General features: G+C 41.9%; 1 protein-coding gene across 1 annotated transcript in view; it reads right to left on the bottom strand.

The window, feature by feature from the left end:
• Gda (guanine deaminase) overlaps positions 1 to 17,380 on the bottom strand; it is an 80,579-nt gene that overhangs the window by 35,669 nt on the left and 27,530 nt on the right. The window contains exons 2-3 of the mRNA XM_051146242.1: positions 8,788 to 8,876; positions 2,845 to 3,016 (exon numbers count right to left, since the gene is read on the bottom strand). Coding sequence (XP_051002199.1) covers positions 2,845 to 3,016; positions 8,788 to 8,876 — 261 coding nt within the window. The remainder of the gene's footprint in view (positions 1 to 2,844; positions 3,017 to 8,787; positions 8,877 to 17,380) is intronic.

Consider the following 17,380-nt stretch of genomic DNA (forward strand, 5'->3'; position numbering starts at 1 on the left):
GCATGTGCTCAGAAAAGTCACATGGCACACACAGATGAAAATACAAGTCTGGTTTCTAATTTTAAAGTGTGTTTATTTAAAGGTATGCCATCTTGATGTGGAAGAGACCTAAGTAAATGGCAAAAGTATTTATACTCTAAAAGTGGGAGCTCAAGGAAAGGATGGTGTTTTTGATTTCCTAGATTCATGTGGTTGTGTGTGTGTTCTCAGAGGTCACAAAATAAGATGCCAATTAACTCCTTGTTCCTTAGGATGTTTGAGGCTATTCAGATTTTATTGATCTGCAAGTATGCAAGTGAGATTTTTCTGTGTACAACCAAGTAAAATTATTCAGCCAGACTTATGCTTCAACCTGGCAGAACAAAGATCATTATGCCTCTTATTGCCTTAGCAAATTGCCACCTCCACAACAATACCTGAGAATAACATGGATCAGCTCCCAAGAAAAAGACAAGAGGAAAGAGGAAAAAAGACAGAGAAGACCCCGGAAACCTTGGGAAGAGGGTGGACACATGAGCAGCCAGCCGGACACTGGCTGGAGTCTGCGCAGTCGCTTCCTCCCTATACAAGCCAACCCTTCCTAACCTGCTGTGTAGGGAGTCACTTCTGTAGAAACTGGCAAGTGTGGAAAGGGTACAGATCTAAAAAAAAAAAAAAACAAGATGAAGAAAGGGTTTAAGTGAAGATCTAGCTGATGTCCAGGGTCCTCAGTCACTTTCCCCTGAACACCATGTCGAGGTTGAAGAATTCCTTCCAGGAGAAAATGAGTGGCTAGAAGACACGCTTTCTCAGTGACACTGGGGGCTGTGTGCTCCCTCTGAAGTTCATCCTGTACTGAGGTTTGTCACTCAGTGATGACGTGAGTGTGAGGAAAGCCTTCCAACCTCCAGCCATGAAGAAAAGCTTGAACTGGGTGAGAAGCTACAGTTTCAAATTGGACTAAAAAGAACTAAAGCCACTAAAAAAAAAAAAAAAAAAAAAAAAAATGCAGAAATCTATGCAAAGTGCAGCCAAGTGACCAGATGGGGAGGACACAAGAGGAGGAGTGGGGGGAGGTGGGGAGAGGGAAAGGGAAGGAGGAATGCCCAATTCTCCTCAGCAGAGGTCCCCTCCACACTAATCTCTTCAGCATGTGTAGGCCTGCTCAGAACCAGAACCAAAAGTCATGTTCACCTGGTAAATAAATACTTCTCAGGAATAGACCAGTTTAGAACTCACTGACTTTAAATATCTTCATTTCTGATGAAGAAATATATATGGATATTGTCTGAAAGCCATATGTCCTCCCTAAGTCCTTGATGCTCTATCTCAAGTGTAAGCATCTGATATAGTTGGATCTCCCCCGTCTCTTATGTCTCCTTTCCTTCAACCATCCTTTACAAATGTGTTTTGACAGCAATAATATTTATCCATATTAAGCAATGCCAGAATTATTTTTATAACTCCAATATAAAGAATAGATATACTTTTATCCTCCCCCCTGCCCCCCCAAAAAAAAAAAAAAAAAAGTGGCTCTGAAAACCACACACACAGTGTTGATTTTCACTTCTAATTTCTCTGTCTATATCATGTGCTGGAAACATAGAGCCAAATTTGTGACAGACTCTACCAAGAGTGTGCCTTGACTTTGGGGTTTTATTTCTCCTTTTTCCTTTGCTGTGATTTGATGAGTCACTTCCTTTTGTTTCACACTATGCAATTTAAAGCAACTTCAACCCCTTTTTAGGACAATGTGAAGTATAAATACATTTTAAAGATAAAGAGTTGCTGTGGTTAACACAATTCATTAAGACCATGTGCTAGCCAATTCATAACCAGCTTTTAGCCTGAAAAGTTTTTCTAGTGTCGCGTGGATGCAGGCTAAAATGTAAGCCCCACAATTATAAGTAAGCAAGACAATTGAATGAATGTAAGTGCCCATTTCTATTCTTTAAGGCTGGAATGATGCAAGCCAAGAAGCTGACAGGAAGACTAGGGCAGCCCCTGCAGAAGGTATATGGCCAGTACTATAGAACAACCGGTAAGCCCAGCAAGAATCCAAGACCGCAGTCCCAAGTGTTCACTGCAGGAGGCAGAGGCCAGATGAAAAGTGTTTGCAGTCTACCATCTTTACAGCAGATGCTCTTACTCTGGAGCTAGTCTTTGTAAAGGAGGAGAAGGTGGGGGCACTTTTCAAGCCACCAGCATGCAGTGGACACACACTGCAGCCACTGTTCAGGGACTGAACTGGCTCCAGTGTTCCCACCAATGTTGTCAGTGCTCACATTGCACTCCCACCTGTTCTGCAATGTGGGACCGTATCTTCCTTCTTGCAAACCTCTTGAAACAATGGATATCTTCCCAAAAGTAATTTGAACTTTATTTTCCATGAGCATTAAAAACTAACGAAATAAACGCAGCTCTTACCAGCTAAGCACTATTTTAAGGACCCCACAAATATTAACTCAGTGAATTATCATGACAATTCCAGGAAGTAGGTAGTATTGCTATCTCCGAGTTTACAGATGGGGACAGTGAGTCACAGAGCCTGCTAAAGGTCACACAGATATTCCATATGGTCCTCAGAACAGCATTACAGGTTGGCTGCAGTGAGAGAACACACCCAGAAGACAAGAACAAGAGAATGCCGTAGAATCCACCAGGCTGAGACTAGGACCCTTAGACTCAAATTCAGCCCTTGCTACTGTGAGAGTCGCATGCTCAGCCGATTATGAAAAGACGTAAAAGTGCTGCAGTGCGTGCTGACCATAACTCCTTCTATGTTATGATTGAAGTCTGGTCCTAGACCAGAATGTTTGCGTAGATAATCGGACACTGGACAGCACCCACGCACAGGATACTCACAACAACTCTGGTGTAGACTTCTTCAGCCACATCAGTGTTCCGGAACCTCTGTTCTGTAGGAAACGTGTACCTGCTCAGCCACTCCAAAAGTGGCAGGTCTACGTTGCTTCCAGCAAAGGCGTACTGGGGGGCATGGATATGCGTATCAACAAGGCCCGGCATGAAGAACTCACTGAGAAGTAAGGGGAAAAGAAATTCATTTAATGGCATCTTTAGGCAAGGGCTTCATTTATCTAACCAAATTACAACTACAAGTTTTCTTATTTTGAAGAGACCAGAAAACAAGAATAAATTTCTACTAAGGGGGTGGGGGGGCGGAGACCTAAATTGCAATGTGTGCAGTTCTAGGCAGAGATGATGGAGGAAAGGAAACCATAGAAGTCCACAGAAGCCAAGCTGCCACAGCAGAAGTAAAGAGAGGAGCCACGGACACTACTTTTGCCTAGAGCAACTGGAAACTCACCCAGGGAACTTTAACTCAATTCTTTTTTTTTTTTTATTAATTTATTCTTGTTACATCTCAATGGTTATCCCATCCCTTGTATCCTCCCATTCTTCCCTCCCTCCCATTTTCCCATTATTCCCCTCCCCTATGACTGTTCCTGAGGGGGATTACCTCCCCCTATATATTCTCATAGGGTATCAAGTCTCTTCTTGGCTACCTGCTGTCCTTCCTCTGAGTGCCACTAGGTCTCCCCCTCCAGGGGACATGGTCAAATGTGAGGCACCAGAGTACGTGAGAAAGTCATATCCCACTCTCCACTCAACTGTGGAGAATGTTCTGACCATTGGCTAGATGTGGGTAGGGGTTTAAAGTTTACCACCTGTATTGTCCTTGGCTGGTGCCTTAGTTTGAGTGGGCCCCCTGGGCCCAAATCTGCCTATCATAATGTTCTACTTGTAGGTTTCTAGGACCCTCTGGATCCTTCTACTTTGCTATTCTCCCATGCTTCTCTCATTTAGAGTCCCAATAGGCTGTCCTCCCCTCTGTCCCAGTTTCCTGGTAAGTGATTTAACTCAATTCTTGACACGACAAACAAACAAACAAACAAAAAACCCTTAGCCAGCAAATAAAATATATCCATACAGCCCCCAGATGTAAGATGCAGCCATGAGTAGCTTTAAAATGCTTTATTTTATTTTCGAGACAGGGTTTCTCTGTTGTAGCCTTGGTTGCTGTGGAGTCAATTTGTAAGCCAGGCTGGCCTTGAGCTCACAGCAATCTGCCTGCCTCTGCCTCCCCGAGAGAGCTGGGATTAAAGGTGTGTACCACCATGCCTGTCTAAATATGCCCTATTTTAAAAAGACAACTAGAAACGGCAATGTGGCTACAGTTAAATCAGCTAACACTGAATGTCTGTGTGCACTAGAGTTGAATGCAGCTGGACTCTGTGGCACTTGTGGTAGGCAGCTTGCTACAGCAGTTATATATATGCATTCTAGTTCAGACTGCCTGAGTAAGGACCCACCATTATCCAGAAGTGGGATATGTGTCATGTGATCTAGTCTCTCTGTATCTCATTTTCACCTTATGAAAAAATAAGGAAACCATTATGACCATAGAGTTGTGAGGAGGACTGAATTACTGCATGCAAGAGTGGCGCCTAGGAAATAAACACATAAATACATGTCACTGCTGGCATGGAAATATAATGTTGTCAACATGTAGAGCAGGCGAGGGGCACCTTCATTGTATAACAATAAACGTGAGCTCGGGAAATATCCTTAGATTGAAAAAGCTAACCATTAGCTTGTGAGCCTTGGAGGGGAGCCTCGACCTTGACAGCTCCCCCTGTAGGCTCAGCATTCTTGTTCACTATACCCCATGTGTCAAAGAATGGTGACTAAGACGGGCATCTACAATGTGAAATGTGACTGCAATGTGAAATGTGACTACAGTGTGAAACGCGTCAGTCACTGTCCTCTTTGGGGCTCTAACTCTCTCTACCACCACAAAGTGAACCGTGCAGGTGGGTGCTAATCAGTGATGTTTAGGAAACTCAGCTAAGACTTGCAGTGAGTCATCTACAAAGAAATAAGGCATCTTCTTCTCTTCAGAGCCTTTATAATCATTCAAGATATTAGGGGAGTGTGTGTATGGGGAGGGTGGTGGAGGGGGTGGGAGAGAGAGATCTTGGTGAGTAATTTCACTGTCTACTCAAGAGAAATAAAGCATAATTTTATAAAAACAGATTGTGCAAGAATGTTTGCAGCAGTTTTGTTCATATTGTAGCCTCAAGTTGGAAACAATATAAATAACTTTCATGGGAAAATATGCATAAACAAACTGTGGCCCAATGGAATACTATTCAACTGGAAAATAAAAGGCAACTACTCTAGCATTATGAATCACTTCCAGAACATAATGTTGATGGGCCAGACAGATTGCTCAGTGGATAAAGGCTTTCCTGGACAAGCAAAAGAAACAAAGCTCAAATGTCTCATACCCACATAAAAATCAGGTGGGTGTGGTGCTCACCTTTAATCCTAGAACAGGGGAGGCAGTGACAAAGGCCCCCAGAACAGGGGAGGCAGTGACAAAGCCCCCAGAACAGGGGAGGCAGTATCGAAGGCCCCCAGAACAGGGGAGGCAGTGACAAAGGCTCCCAGAACAGGGGAGGCAGTGGCAAAGGGCTCCCAGAACAGGGGGAGCAGTGACAAAGGGCTCCCAGAACAAGCTAGCTGAGTAGATTAGCTGAGTTGGTAAGTTCTGGATTTCAAGAAAGAAACCCTACCTTAACTAACAAGGTGGAGAATGGCTGAGGAAGATACTCAGCATCAAACTCTGGCTTCTACATGTGTGCATGTATGTGCACATGATATATCCCTATACAGACACACACAGAGGGCAAACATACAAGGAGACTCCTGCAATCTTCCATGCACAAAGTTTCTGAATAAAGATTACAGTGATGGGATGAGGAAAGCAAACAGTGGCACACGACTGTAATCCCAGCACTTGGGAAGTAGAGGCAGGCGGACCGCTGTGAGCTCAAGGCCAGCCTGGTCTACATAGTGAGTCCAGGGCAGCCAGAGCTACACAAAGAAACCCTGTATCAAGCAAGCAAACAAAAACAAGAACCAAAAAAAAAAAAAAAAAAAAAAAAGAAAGAAAGAAAGAAAAGTAAATGATAAATATGAGAGGAAGAATTTAACATTTGATCAGTAGCTAGAAGCAAAGGAAGTAAGTCAGAGAGATAAAGTTTTAGGTATACAAGGGGGAACACACAAAGGAAAAGTACAAAGTCAGGTGTGCAGGGTCACATGATGTCAGCCTAAGCCAAATGTCAAAGTGTGATGCAGTCCTCTGTCTCACGTTTCTGCAACAAACTACCGAAGGGTGGATACCTCACTTTTAAAATAAACTTATTTAGCTCACACCTCTAAAAATGTACACACACGATCTAGGCAAGGGCACGCTTTCTTGCATTGCAACACACATATAGACTATAAAAATAGCCACCTGCATACAGAATAAGCCAACGGTACGAAATAGCATCCCTTTAATACAACCCACTCTCACAAGAACTCCTTCTCCTAGCAAGGTCACCATCAACCATCTTCAACCAGGTCCCACCTCTCAAAAGTCCTACCACCTCTCACCATCTGTACCCTGGGTCCACCGTCCAGCATATGAACCTTTGAAGGACACACTCAAACCATATATCTAGTGCCTAGCTTGTGACCTCTAGGTGTGCAATAAGCTACTGATGATGTGGGATACGTGGTCACACATGTTAAGGGCAGGATTCAGGGCTGAGAAGCTTCTCTACATGCTGCTAATGCTAATACATTTTTGTAGAAACAAACCAACGAAGCTAAGTATTGAGCAGCAGTGTCCTCTTAAGGATAGAGGAAGAGAAGACAATGCTCGACATTGGCAGGACTGTTGTCAAGAAAGTAGAGGGGATCCAGGACACATATGTCAGAGAGAGTAACAGGAGGCAGGGGGAGTGACCAGTGATGAAAGTCTGAAGGCAAGGGATATGAAGCCTCAGAGAGACTCTAGGGCCTCTAATGCAATGAACCCATGGCATTGGACTTCAAACGAATTCACTCAGTGAGGCTCAGACTGACTTGGTTCTGTCCAAGGTACTGAGGCGGGATAGGCTCTATACGTGAGTGATAGAGAAAGAGCTGGGCATGTTTCATTGCAAAAGTCAGTACAGGAAGAGTCCCTCTTCTTCTTCTTCTTCTTCTTCTTCTTCTTCTTCTTCTTCTTCTTCTTCTTCTTCTTCTTCTTCTCCTCCTCCTCCTCCTCCTCCTCCTCCTCCTCCTCTCCTTCTCCTCCTTCTCCTCCTCCTCCTCCTCCTCCTCTCTCCCTCTGCTTCTCCCTCTCTCCTCCTCCTCCTTATTCTTCTCCTCCTCCCTCTCCCTCTCCTCCTTGTCCTCCTCCTCCTCCTCCTCCTCCTCCTCCTCCTCCTCCTCTTCCTCCTCCCTGTCCTCCTCATCCTATGCAAGAGAAACCTGTGTGTGCCTATCAGGAACAAAGGCTCAAGGGAAAGGGAGGCGCTTGAGGGTGCAGTCTTCAAGAACAGAAGTGGTCTAGGAAGGACTTTCTGTGGCCTGAGTGTGGCTTTAACCCAACACCAGAAGCTATGGAATGTGACCTCAGTGGAATACACATACTCAAGGGTGAGTATGCAGTTTGCTGAGATAAAGACAAGCATGTGGGGTGCTGGGGTGCACCCCACCTTTTATAGAGAGAAGATGCAGCTCAGAGATGGTTACAGGCTTGTAACCTGTCAATGCCCCAGCCAAGGTTAGATGTCAGTTCACCATTCATAAAGTGACTTGGAGGTGGAAGGTAGCTATTAAGAGCCAACTTCGGGTGGAGCAGAGAGATGGCTGTACCAGAAGGAGGTGGGGTAGCTCTCCTTCTCTCTTTACTTCTCAGCTTTCCACTTCTGGCATTACTTATAGTCATCTTAATTCCCTTACAACATCAGTTTCACGTTTGCAACCTGAAGTGGTAGCCTAGCCTTATAAAAATAGAGAAAAAGAACAATATACAACCCTATCTACAGTAACCGGAACCCCTATCCATCTTTTATATCTCTTTATTTTTATTTAACTTTACTTTTGCACTGCTGGGAATTAAACTCAAGGACCTCATATATAATAAGCATGTGTTCTATCACTAATCTACGTCCTCAGTTCCATGCCCCACCCCTACCCCAGACTGCTTCTCATTTCCTTTTTGAGGGGCGCCTCAGTATGTAATCTAGACTAGCCTTGAACTTGCACTTCTCCTGGCCTAGCCTCCCAGTGCAGGGACTACAGGCATGTGGTGGCACTCCCCACCCTTCCACTCCTGCTAAACAGATGACAAACACTGAGAGAAGCTGTACAATCAGAGCAGTCGACTGAGGGCCCCGGCCTGTGCCACCCAGCCTGTTGGAACAGCATCACTAGTTCAATGGCCTACCAGCCACATTACTCTAAAGTCTCTTTCCAGGTTTTAAACGCATTTTCAGAATAAAAATTGTGGTGTCACCTTTATTGGGTTTTAAAACACAGTCTTCTGAACTTAGATAAAATATTTGAGCTTAAGACAAGTGTTCTCATTTGTATAAAGCAAATGAACTGGGCTATGGAGACAGTGAGCCCTCCACAGGAATCACATTTTATATAGATAGCAAAAACCATAAAAATTTCAACTGCAATGCACTTTGAACACAGGTCTTCCCTGAAGACTTGTTAAGTTTCTTACACTGCACTCAAAATAATGACCTGATATTTGCTGAAGAAATAAAGGAACCAGCCAGCCTCTGCTCCACAAAGCTTCTAACCTTGAGAATGCTTTCCTCTCACTTGCTATCCCAGTTATGGCCAACTGGTTAACTAGAAGGCCCACCCACCCCCTCTCTCAATGTACACTTCTTTTCATTTGAACCTCGATACTGGCTCCCAACCAAAGGGAAGATGTTGGCAGAGACTTACTGGGGACTCAGCTCTCGGATCTCACAAGGTTTGAAGCACCATTCTTTGGCCAGCTTTTCTTGCTGAGATGATTCTTCTAGAAACACTATCTTTAAGAGAAAGAAAGAAAAAAATCAGATAGTAATAAAAATAGCCACTTGTTGACACTAAACACACACATGTTTTCAAAAGAGAGGGATGTTGAATTAATTTTAAGAGATATTTGGTACCAGATGGGATTAATTTTGGAGTTAAAAAAATATGACAGTTTTTGCATTTGGTTATCCACAGAAGTAAAGTGCACACAACTTCTCTTCTGCAAATGCAGACCTGAGACTCCAGACATGATCCTCTGAAGTTTCACACTGATGGAGACAAGGGGCATCATTTATCCTTTATTGAAGCAATTAAAGGAAACACTATTGTGGAAAGACACCCAACTTCAACCTAGTAAGAGACTGCTTTTAGGCTGTTATAGGAAACACTAGGTCATGTTTTATAAGGCTACCATGAAGAGCATATATGATAATTCTGGTGATGAAATTAGCATATGCCTAGAACATGATCAAGCATGTCTATGTCAGTTTTGCATAGTGTGGCTGCTTTGTCTATCGAGTAGATTGTTCAGCAACGAAAGGTAAGAAGTCAAGAAGTTAGAACGCACGATACGTCCCTAGTCAGTTCTTCGTTTCTTTGCTTGCTTTGTTTTGTTGGGGATATAAGGATGCCATGGCAGGCAAGCACTCTACCACCAAGCCACATCCCAAGGCCTTCCTGTTTTAGTTTTAGATGCAGCATTATGAGAAAAAAGTATTTCACTGAAAATTAAAATTTGAACAAAACCTTTAGAAAATAAAAACTGTCTACCTAGTGGAGAAGTAGGGCAATATACCTCAGGACAAAATAATTTGTGGAAATGAAAAGAAAACATTGTTAAAAACAAAACAAAAAATTGGTTTGTTTGTTCATTGGTACATATCTTCTAAAAATTATTATACTGATTAGAAGTAATTCCTAAATTAAAGTAATTAGATGTTTATAAAGGTATATTTGGATCAATAAACATTTAAAGATGAAAAATCAGCACTCATCAAAGTCTATATATAATTATTTATAAGCCATAAAATGAAAACTTATCAGCATTTTTTCAAAAGTGACCTACTATAAATTTCATAAGTAAGTAGTATGATAAAAACTTATGTGTGCATATTTGAAATCTATTAGGAATAAATGTTTTTAAGCAAAATAAAAACAAGTGGAGAGTGTGATACGACTTTCTCACGTACTCTGGTGCCTCACATTTGACCATGTCCCCTGGAGGGGGAGACCTGGTGGCACTCAGAGGAAGGACAGCAAGTAGCCAAGAAGAGACTTGATACCCTATGAGAATATATAGGGGGAGGTAATCCCCCTCAGGAACAGTCATAGGGGAGGGGAATAATGGGAAAATGGGGGGGGGGAGGAATGGGAGGATACAAGGGATGGGATAAACATTGAGATGTAACAAGAATAAATTAATAAAAAAAAAAAACAAGTTTCTTCTGGAGAGCTATAAACCAAATGGAGAAACTGAGGCAGTTTTGCTACTCCTGCAGGAAGCTCATGGTCAACAGTAGCTCTCTATGATAAACAGACCTTTCACAGAATCAAACCTTTAGGTGGTAATATTTTATGTAATACAAAGTCCTTACTCCTGGCACCCTGTGACATTACTCAAGCACTGTGGCCTTTGCTATCAACAAAACCAATGGATTGGCAAATGAACTAAATGTTTAACACCCAATAGAACATTAAAGATAACTTTGAGAATTAAGATATATTTTAATCAAATAATTTAAAAGTTCAAGGAATCAATGTTGTCATAATAAGTTTTTCCTATCCCAATTCTTTTGATTTGTTTTAAATTGGTTTTCATCATCAATAGCCATGAAAATGGAAAATAAGAAAAATTATGCTGCCCTATTTTATGTCCCCAACCAGTAATAACCACTGACTTATTATGTAACTGCAGGAGATATCTTTCTATTTACATGTAACAAATTACCTTTCAATACATACAATAGATATTTTAAAACTACTTCATGTTCCTGGGAAATTTTAAACATTTCAATTTATGCCTGTGAATGTTATAACAATAGCTTTTCAATGAGACTTCTAAGAAGAAAATATAGTGTATAAGATTAAAACTGCATATAGATTGGACCACAATTCATAACTTAGTAGGGAAGGGGGCACTGTATAGCATTTCAGACCCTTAAAAAGGAGAAAGTCTATACTTGAGTGTCACCATGTCACTCTGTCAGGTCCAGAATTGCATTGATGACCCCTTGGCCTTGAACTCATAGAGATTTGCCTGCCTCTGCCTCCCAAGTGCTGAGATTAAAGGCACATATTACCAAATCACCTCTTCCACCACCCAGAACATTTTAAAGATTAATATCATGTTTTCATTTGAATGAATATATTTTAAATGCTAGAAATAATGCATTTTAGATATTTACATTCAACATGTCATATATACCACAGTGCTTAAAAGTTTAAAGCCTTATACTATTTTTCAAAATTCTTTTAGGAAGATATGAGGTTTTGTTTTAAGAGTGAAGTATATTTCTCCAGGCAATTCATAATGTTGGTATTCACGATGCTGATTTAATAGCTACCCTCATTTTATCTATCCTCAATGTACACACAACACACAGTGAAAAGTAATGATTAAAATAATGAAGACATACTTACCAAATGGAAAAGTACCCTTTACATAATGCTAAAGTGTCTTTAAAAAAAATCTAGGTTACTAGATACCCCGCATTTATAATGAAGTTTTTGATAGTATTATGGTATGGCTGTGGGTATCGTGCCCATGTGAACATGTATATTGAAGAACTGTGTATATTAACAGTGGCTGTCGCTGTACAGAAAAGAAAAACAGATGGTGATTTCACTTTCTTCTCACCATAAAGCTAATTCTACTTATAATGCATAGGAAAAATGTAAAACACAAATCCCAGAAATACGAAAGACTAGTCTCTACACTCAGAGCCTATGGCTGGGGGCAGGGGGAGGGTTAAAATACAAACAGAGAGGTGAGGAACAAGATGGACATGGAGGGGCTGGATAGATGGCTCAGTGGTTAAGAACACTGGCTGCTCTTCCTAAGGACCTGGGTTCAATTCCCAGCATCCACATGGCAGCTCACAACTGTCTATAACTCCAGTTCAGTTCCAGGGGATCCAACACCCTCATAGCAATCACATAAAATAAAATTAAATAAATTTAAAAAGAAAAGATGGACATGGAGAGGAAGGGAGCACGGTGAGGCCATTCTCCCACTACATCAGAGGGAGCAAAGGTCTCGAAGAAAGGTCAGAATCTGGCAGGGATGGAAGGGGTAGTGACAGGAACAGTGGTGAGGAATCGAAAAGCAATGAGGCTCTGCAGATAAAGGCATACTGTCCATGCTGTTGCAGCAGTGGATTGGGAGAACTTTAACTCGCAGTCCATTTTTTTTTCTTGCTCTAATTTGCATATTTGTCCATCCAGTACTGTTTGTGGACTTGTTGAACAGCATTATCACAGGGATGGGGGCAATGAATTCATAGTGACTATAACCCATACGGCATTTTCAGTAGGAAATATTGTAATGGAGAATGAATGATGAATGTGGTAAATAACATATGCAACGCTCTCTCGGCGAGAGGCTACTTAGGCAGAGGTTTTCACGAAGGTGGAGGTAACTTTAATATTCTGAGAGCATCAAAAGGTCAACATGGGATGAGTTTGGTGTGTTCAGAAAACCCCAAACATACCAGTGGAGACCCAGCACGGATACTCGGGGGGGAAAAGAGCAGAAAGAATCCAGACCAAAGATAATCAGAAGCTGTAAGTCATGTTCAGCCTTCAAATTTATTTTTAGTAAATCTCCAAAAATCTGCTTGAAAATATGCCTGACACATTCCTCATGGTTCAGTGGCCTCCTTACCCTGGCCCCACGGTGCCATTCACTCGCTTTTTTGTTCAAGTGCCTGGCATGCCCCTCAGGCCTTCCTCCTTACAGGCCAGGGTCTCAGTCTAGGCAAGCTGTCAGTCTCATCCACCAATCATGAAAAACAAGGCTCCTGAAACCGCAGAGCGTTCTAGCTGGCAGGGGCTTTCTCAGCCAAGGCCTTAGTTTTCCAGATGAGGAGCTCAAGTCCCTTCTGTTAAGCAAACAAGTCCATGTGCCATGTGAAATAAGGGCTATTTAGGATGAGCAATAACAATAATGTCAGAAATACTAAAGCCAAAGGCAGATGAATAAGGACTATCAGCTTATGACACAAATCCCCGCAAGAAACAGGCTTCAAACACCAGATGGAAAATTTGGGCAAAAGGCTTGTTGCCATGGCACAGTGTAAACTTCTGGACAATTGTGAGCTAGCTCAACTACACAACAAAAGGAGGTAGCCTGCATCCATATGCATTGTAGAAACCTACTCAAGTCAGGGTGATAGGAGGTAAGACAAAGATACTACACTTCAGAGATTGCTGAGGCCCTTGGCAAAGACATACATTGGTGTATTAGTGCAATTCATGTCAAACTGACTAATGGAAAAGTGAGATTGGCTTGAAAAACAAAAGTCAGCCTATCAAGGCACAGTGAAGTGAAAATTACCACAAAGTTACCAAAAAAATGTCACGAAAGGCTTTGATTTTCTGATCTAATATTCTTTTTGTGAATAAGAGTGCAGGTTGGGTCATGTGATCATGCCAGGTGCAGAGTGAACAGGAGTATTTGTGGGGCCATATCATCTGCCTAGAGGTTGTTCCAGACAGCTGATTGCTTGTTGATAATATAAACTAGAGGTGATAAAAAGCTTTCCCCAGAGTCTCAGATACTAAATATTTTAAGCATAGACACAACCATGTATTCATCAGTAGAAAATCAATAAAATATGGAGAAATTAATTGAAAAATAAGCAATTTAAATCCATTATAAAGATAAATGATTCAGAGCCAGCTGTAGTGGTGCACATCTTTAATGCTAGCACTTGCAAAGGCAGAGGCAAGAGGATCTCTGAGTCCAAGGCCAGCCTGGTCTACAAAGTGAGTCCAGGACAGCCAAGGCTACACAGAAACTTTGTCTTGAAAAACAAAACAAAACAAAACAAAATCATGAAAATGTTAAAACCTGTATCTGAAATTTGGTTGAACAACAGGATATTTAATTATCAAAATATCTTTCCACAAAATTTATTCTACAAAGAAAGTAGCAGCTTCATAATGAAGAAACATGGCAAAGACCAGCCACATTGCTAACATCCCCATCCCTATAACAAGACATGCCTCCACCTTGTGGCACGACTCACTGAGATCATCTTGTCACTTCTGACATTCCTACTCACACGCCTAACCTGACACTCATCACAAGAAAACATGTGAACCCAAACCGAGGGCCAATCTAAGAGTTCTGCATCCTTGAAAATTACCTGGCACATAAAATATGAAGAAAGACAAAGACTTGCCCCCAGGTGCAAGGCCAACTAAAGAAATGTGACGCACAAATGGGACTTGTGATTTTGGAGCTGATGCTGCACCAGAGGGAGAAAGGGACGTTGAGGAACATTACTGGAGCCATGAAAAAGGTTTGGCAGGGGCTAAGGGCTGTGTGGTAGAATTACACCTACATTAATTTCCTAATCTAGGTGGTTATGATTGTGTAAGCAAGCCCTCATTCTCAGTTTCTATAAAGGATACAATGAAATATTAAGACTGGAATGGTGTCTTAGTTTCTTGTCCCTGTGATAAAACACTCTGACAAGGTTAACTTGAGAGAAGTCAACTGACTTAGAGCATAAACCAAACTGACAGTTCGTTTTACTTTGCTGCATTAAGACACTGACCAAAACCAACCAGGAAAGAAAGAGTTTATTTGGGTTATACACTCTGGTCATAGTCCACCACTGATGGAAGTCAAGGCAGGACCAAGAAGCAAGAAGCTAGACAAAACAAAACAAAACAAACAAACAAACAAAACAGGAACAAAGATTGCAGCGGAATGCTGCTTGCTAGCTTGTTTTCCAAGCTTTGCTCAGCCCATTTTCTTGTAAAACTCAGAACCACCTGCCCAGGGGTGGTCCTTCTTACACTGAGCTGAGCCTTCTCAAAACAGTCATTCATCAAGAAAATATCCCCCTAGCCTGGCCTATGGGCTAATCTGATGGAAACATTTTCTCAATTGAGGTTCCCTTTTCCCAGATGACTCTATATTGTGTCAAGTTGATTAAAAACAAAAACAAAAACTAACCAGCACATAGACAGTCCACCACAGTGGGAAGTCACAGCAGTGGGAACCTGGGGGAGATGGTTACCTCTTATCTACCACCAGGAACAGAACAAAGAATACAAACACGCCTGCTTGCACTCACCTCACTTTCTCCACTGGAGCACATTTCAGGATCGTACCCCCCCCCCCCAATCTGGGAATGGGATCACCCACAGTGAGTGTGTCTTCCCATCTCAATGAATGTAATCCAGACAGTCCCCCGAACACAGGCTAACTTAATCTAGACAATCCTTCATTGGGAGTCTCTTCCGAAGATACTCTAGATGTGTCAAGTTGGTACAACTAAAAGCCATAACTCTACCCCATACCAACTTGACACACAGACATATCACTTTGAGGTATAACCCCCTCATGGCTTTACTCTTGCTCTCTCTTCTTACTCTTCCTGTCTCTCTCTCTCTCTCTCTCTGCGGTACCTCTCCCCTCTTCTCTTCTCCCCCACCCCACCCCATGCTCATTTAGTAAACTCCTCTCCAACATAAAAAAAAAAAAGTCCCCATGGTCTTAAAACTTCCATCTTTAAAAATCCAAAGTCTCTTAACTATGAGCACCTATAAAACAAAACCACGTTTTAGATTTCCAACATAATAATGGTACAAAATAAACATCTCCATTTCGTAAAGCAAGGACTGGAACAGAGCAAAGAGGGATCAAACCAAAACACCAAATCCCACAGCTCTGTGTCCTCATCTTGTAGTGGAGTTGGCTGGGCCCCACATACTGTGGCGGCCTTGCTACCTCGGCTTTGCCACCTGCCGCAGAAGCAGCTTCTCAGGCTAGATCCACTCCAAACCTGCTGTTCTTCTTTGTATATCTCCCATGGTCCTGGCATCTCCAATATCCTGGAGTCTCAACTGCGATTGAGTCTGCATCATCACAGCTTCACTTAATGGCCTCTCAGGGTCTTGCCACGGGGTTTCAAACCCTGGCGCACAGAGCTTTAGCTGCTGTCCATGACCCCTCAACTGTGTATCTTTCATGTCTTCAAAACAAGTACCATATGGATGATATTTATTGCCAAGTTCTTCTGCCAGCTCAAGGCCCCCACGGACCACAGCTGCATCAATTTCTGTGTGATGAGATGACTAGGGAACCCTCCCAGGCAGCTGCTTCTGAGATGCAGAAAACACCTTTAACTTAGGGGATCGAGTTTTGCCTTCAGGATACTTGGCATTCTCCCTGTGTAGTGTGGCTTTTCTAATCCAAAATTCACTCCACACAACAGTTCCAAAAGCCTAAAAGCCCGGTGTTTAATTTATCACAGCAATACCCACTTCTCAGTACCAACTTTTATCTCAATGTCTTTTCCTATTGCTGTGATAAAATATCCCAACAAACAAACAAATAAAACCCACACACACACACACAAAACAAATAAGCAAACAAAAAACAACTTAAAAGAGAAGAGGTGTTTGGGGCTCACAATTCCAGGTTAGAGCCCATCACTGTGGAAAGTCAAGAGAGCAGAAACTTGAAGCATCTCCACATGACGTCAGTGGTTGAGAATGAAGACCAAGTAATTAACGAAAGCATATTAGTGCTGGGCTTGCTTTCTCTACTCTTATGCTTCTTGATTTCCAGCCCAGGTAAGGTACTTACAGGCAAATGGTATGTCTATCTATAATTTACGCTTAGCTCAAAATTGCATAACTTGTGTGTATGTGAACATTTGTCAAGAGCAGAAGTTCTCAACCTGTGGGTCGTGCCCCCCCCCCCGGGGCTGTATATCAGATGTTTACATTAAGATTCATAACAGTAGCAGAATTATATTTATGAAGCAGTAACAAAATAATTGTATAGTTAGGGACTACCACAACATGAGGAACTTATTAAAGAGTCACTGCATTGGGAAGATTGAGAACCACTGGTTTAGAGACAGTGGAGGAAATAAAATAAAGCTGGCAAAATGTTAACCCTAGGGGACAATTTGAGAGTTACTTGTACTATTCTGACAAAATTTTTTTTTATCAATTTGCAATAGTCTTAAGATTTTTGTTTTAATTTCAAACTAAACATTATGTGACTTAGAAGCATAACTCTGTAAAGTGAATGTATGAGGACAGCTAAGACCAAGAACACCTCAGAAACAAACAGGACAGGAGTGATGGGGATACGAACAAAGATGGAGGGAGCATTGAGGGTATCCCAGATGATGAAGGACTGCTTCTGTCTTTAGTCACTTCACCTAACACCAAGAAAGTGCTCTTTCTTCTCTTTAAATGAGTTAACAGAAGACTCACTTAGAAATAGAATAAATTTACCGATATTATAAATATATGAACACAAGCAAAT

This window comes from Acomys russatus, chromosome 5 (genome assembly GCF_903995435.1).
Source record: "Acomys russatus chromosome 5, mAcoRus1.1, whole genome shotgun sequence".
NCBI classification, from domain to species: Eukaryota; Metazoa; Chordata; class Mammalia; order Rodentia; family Muridae; genus Acomys; species Acomys russatus.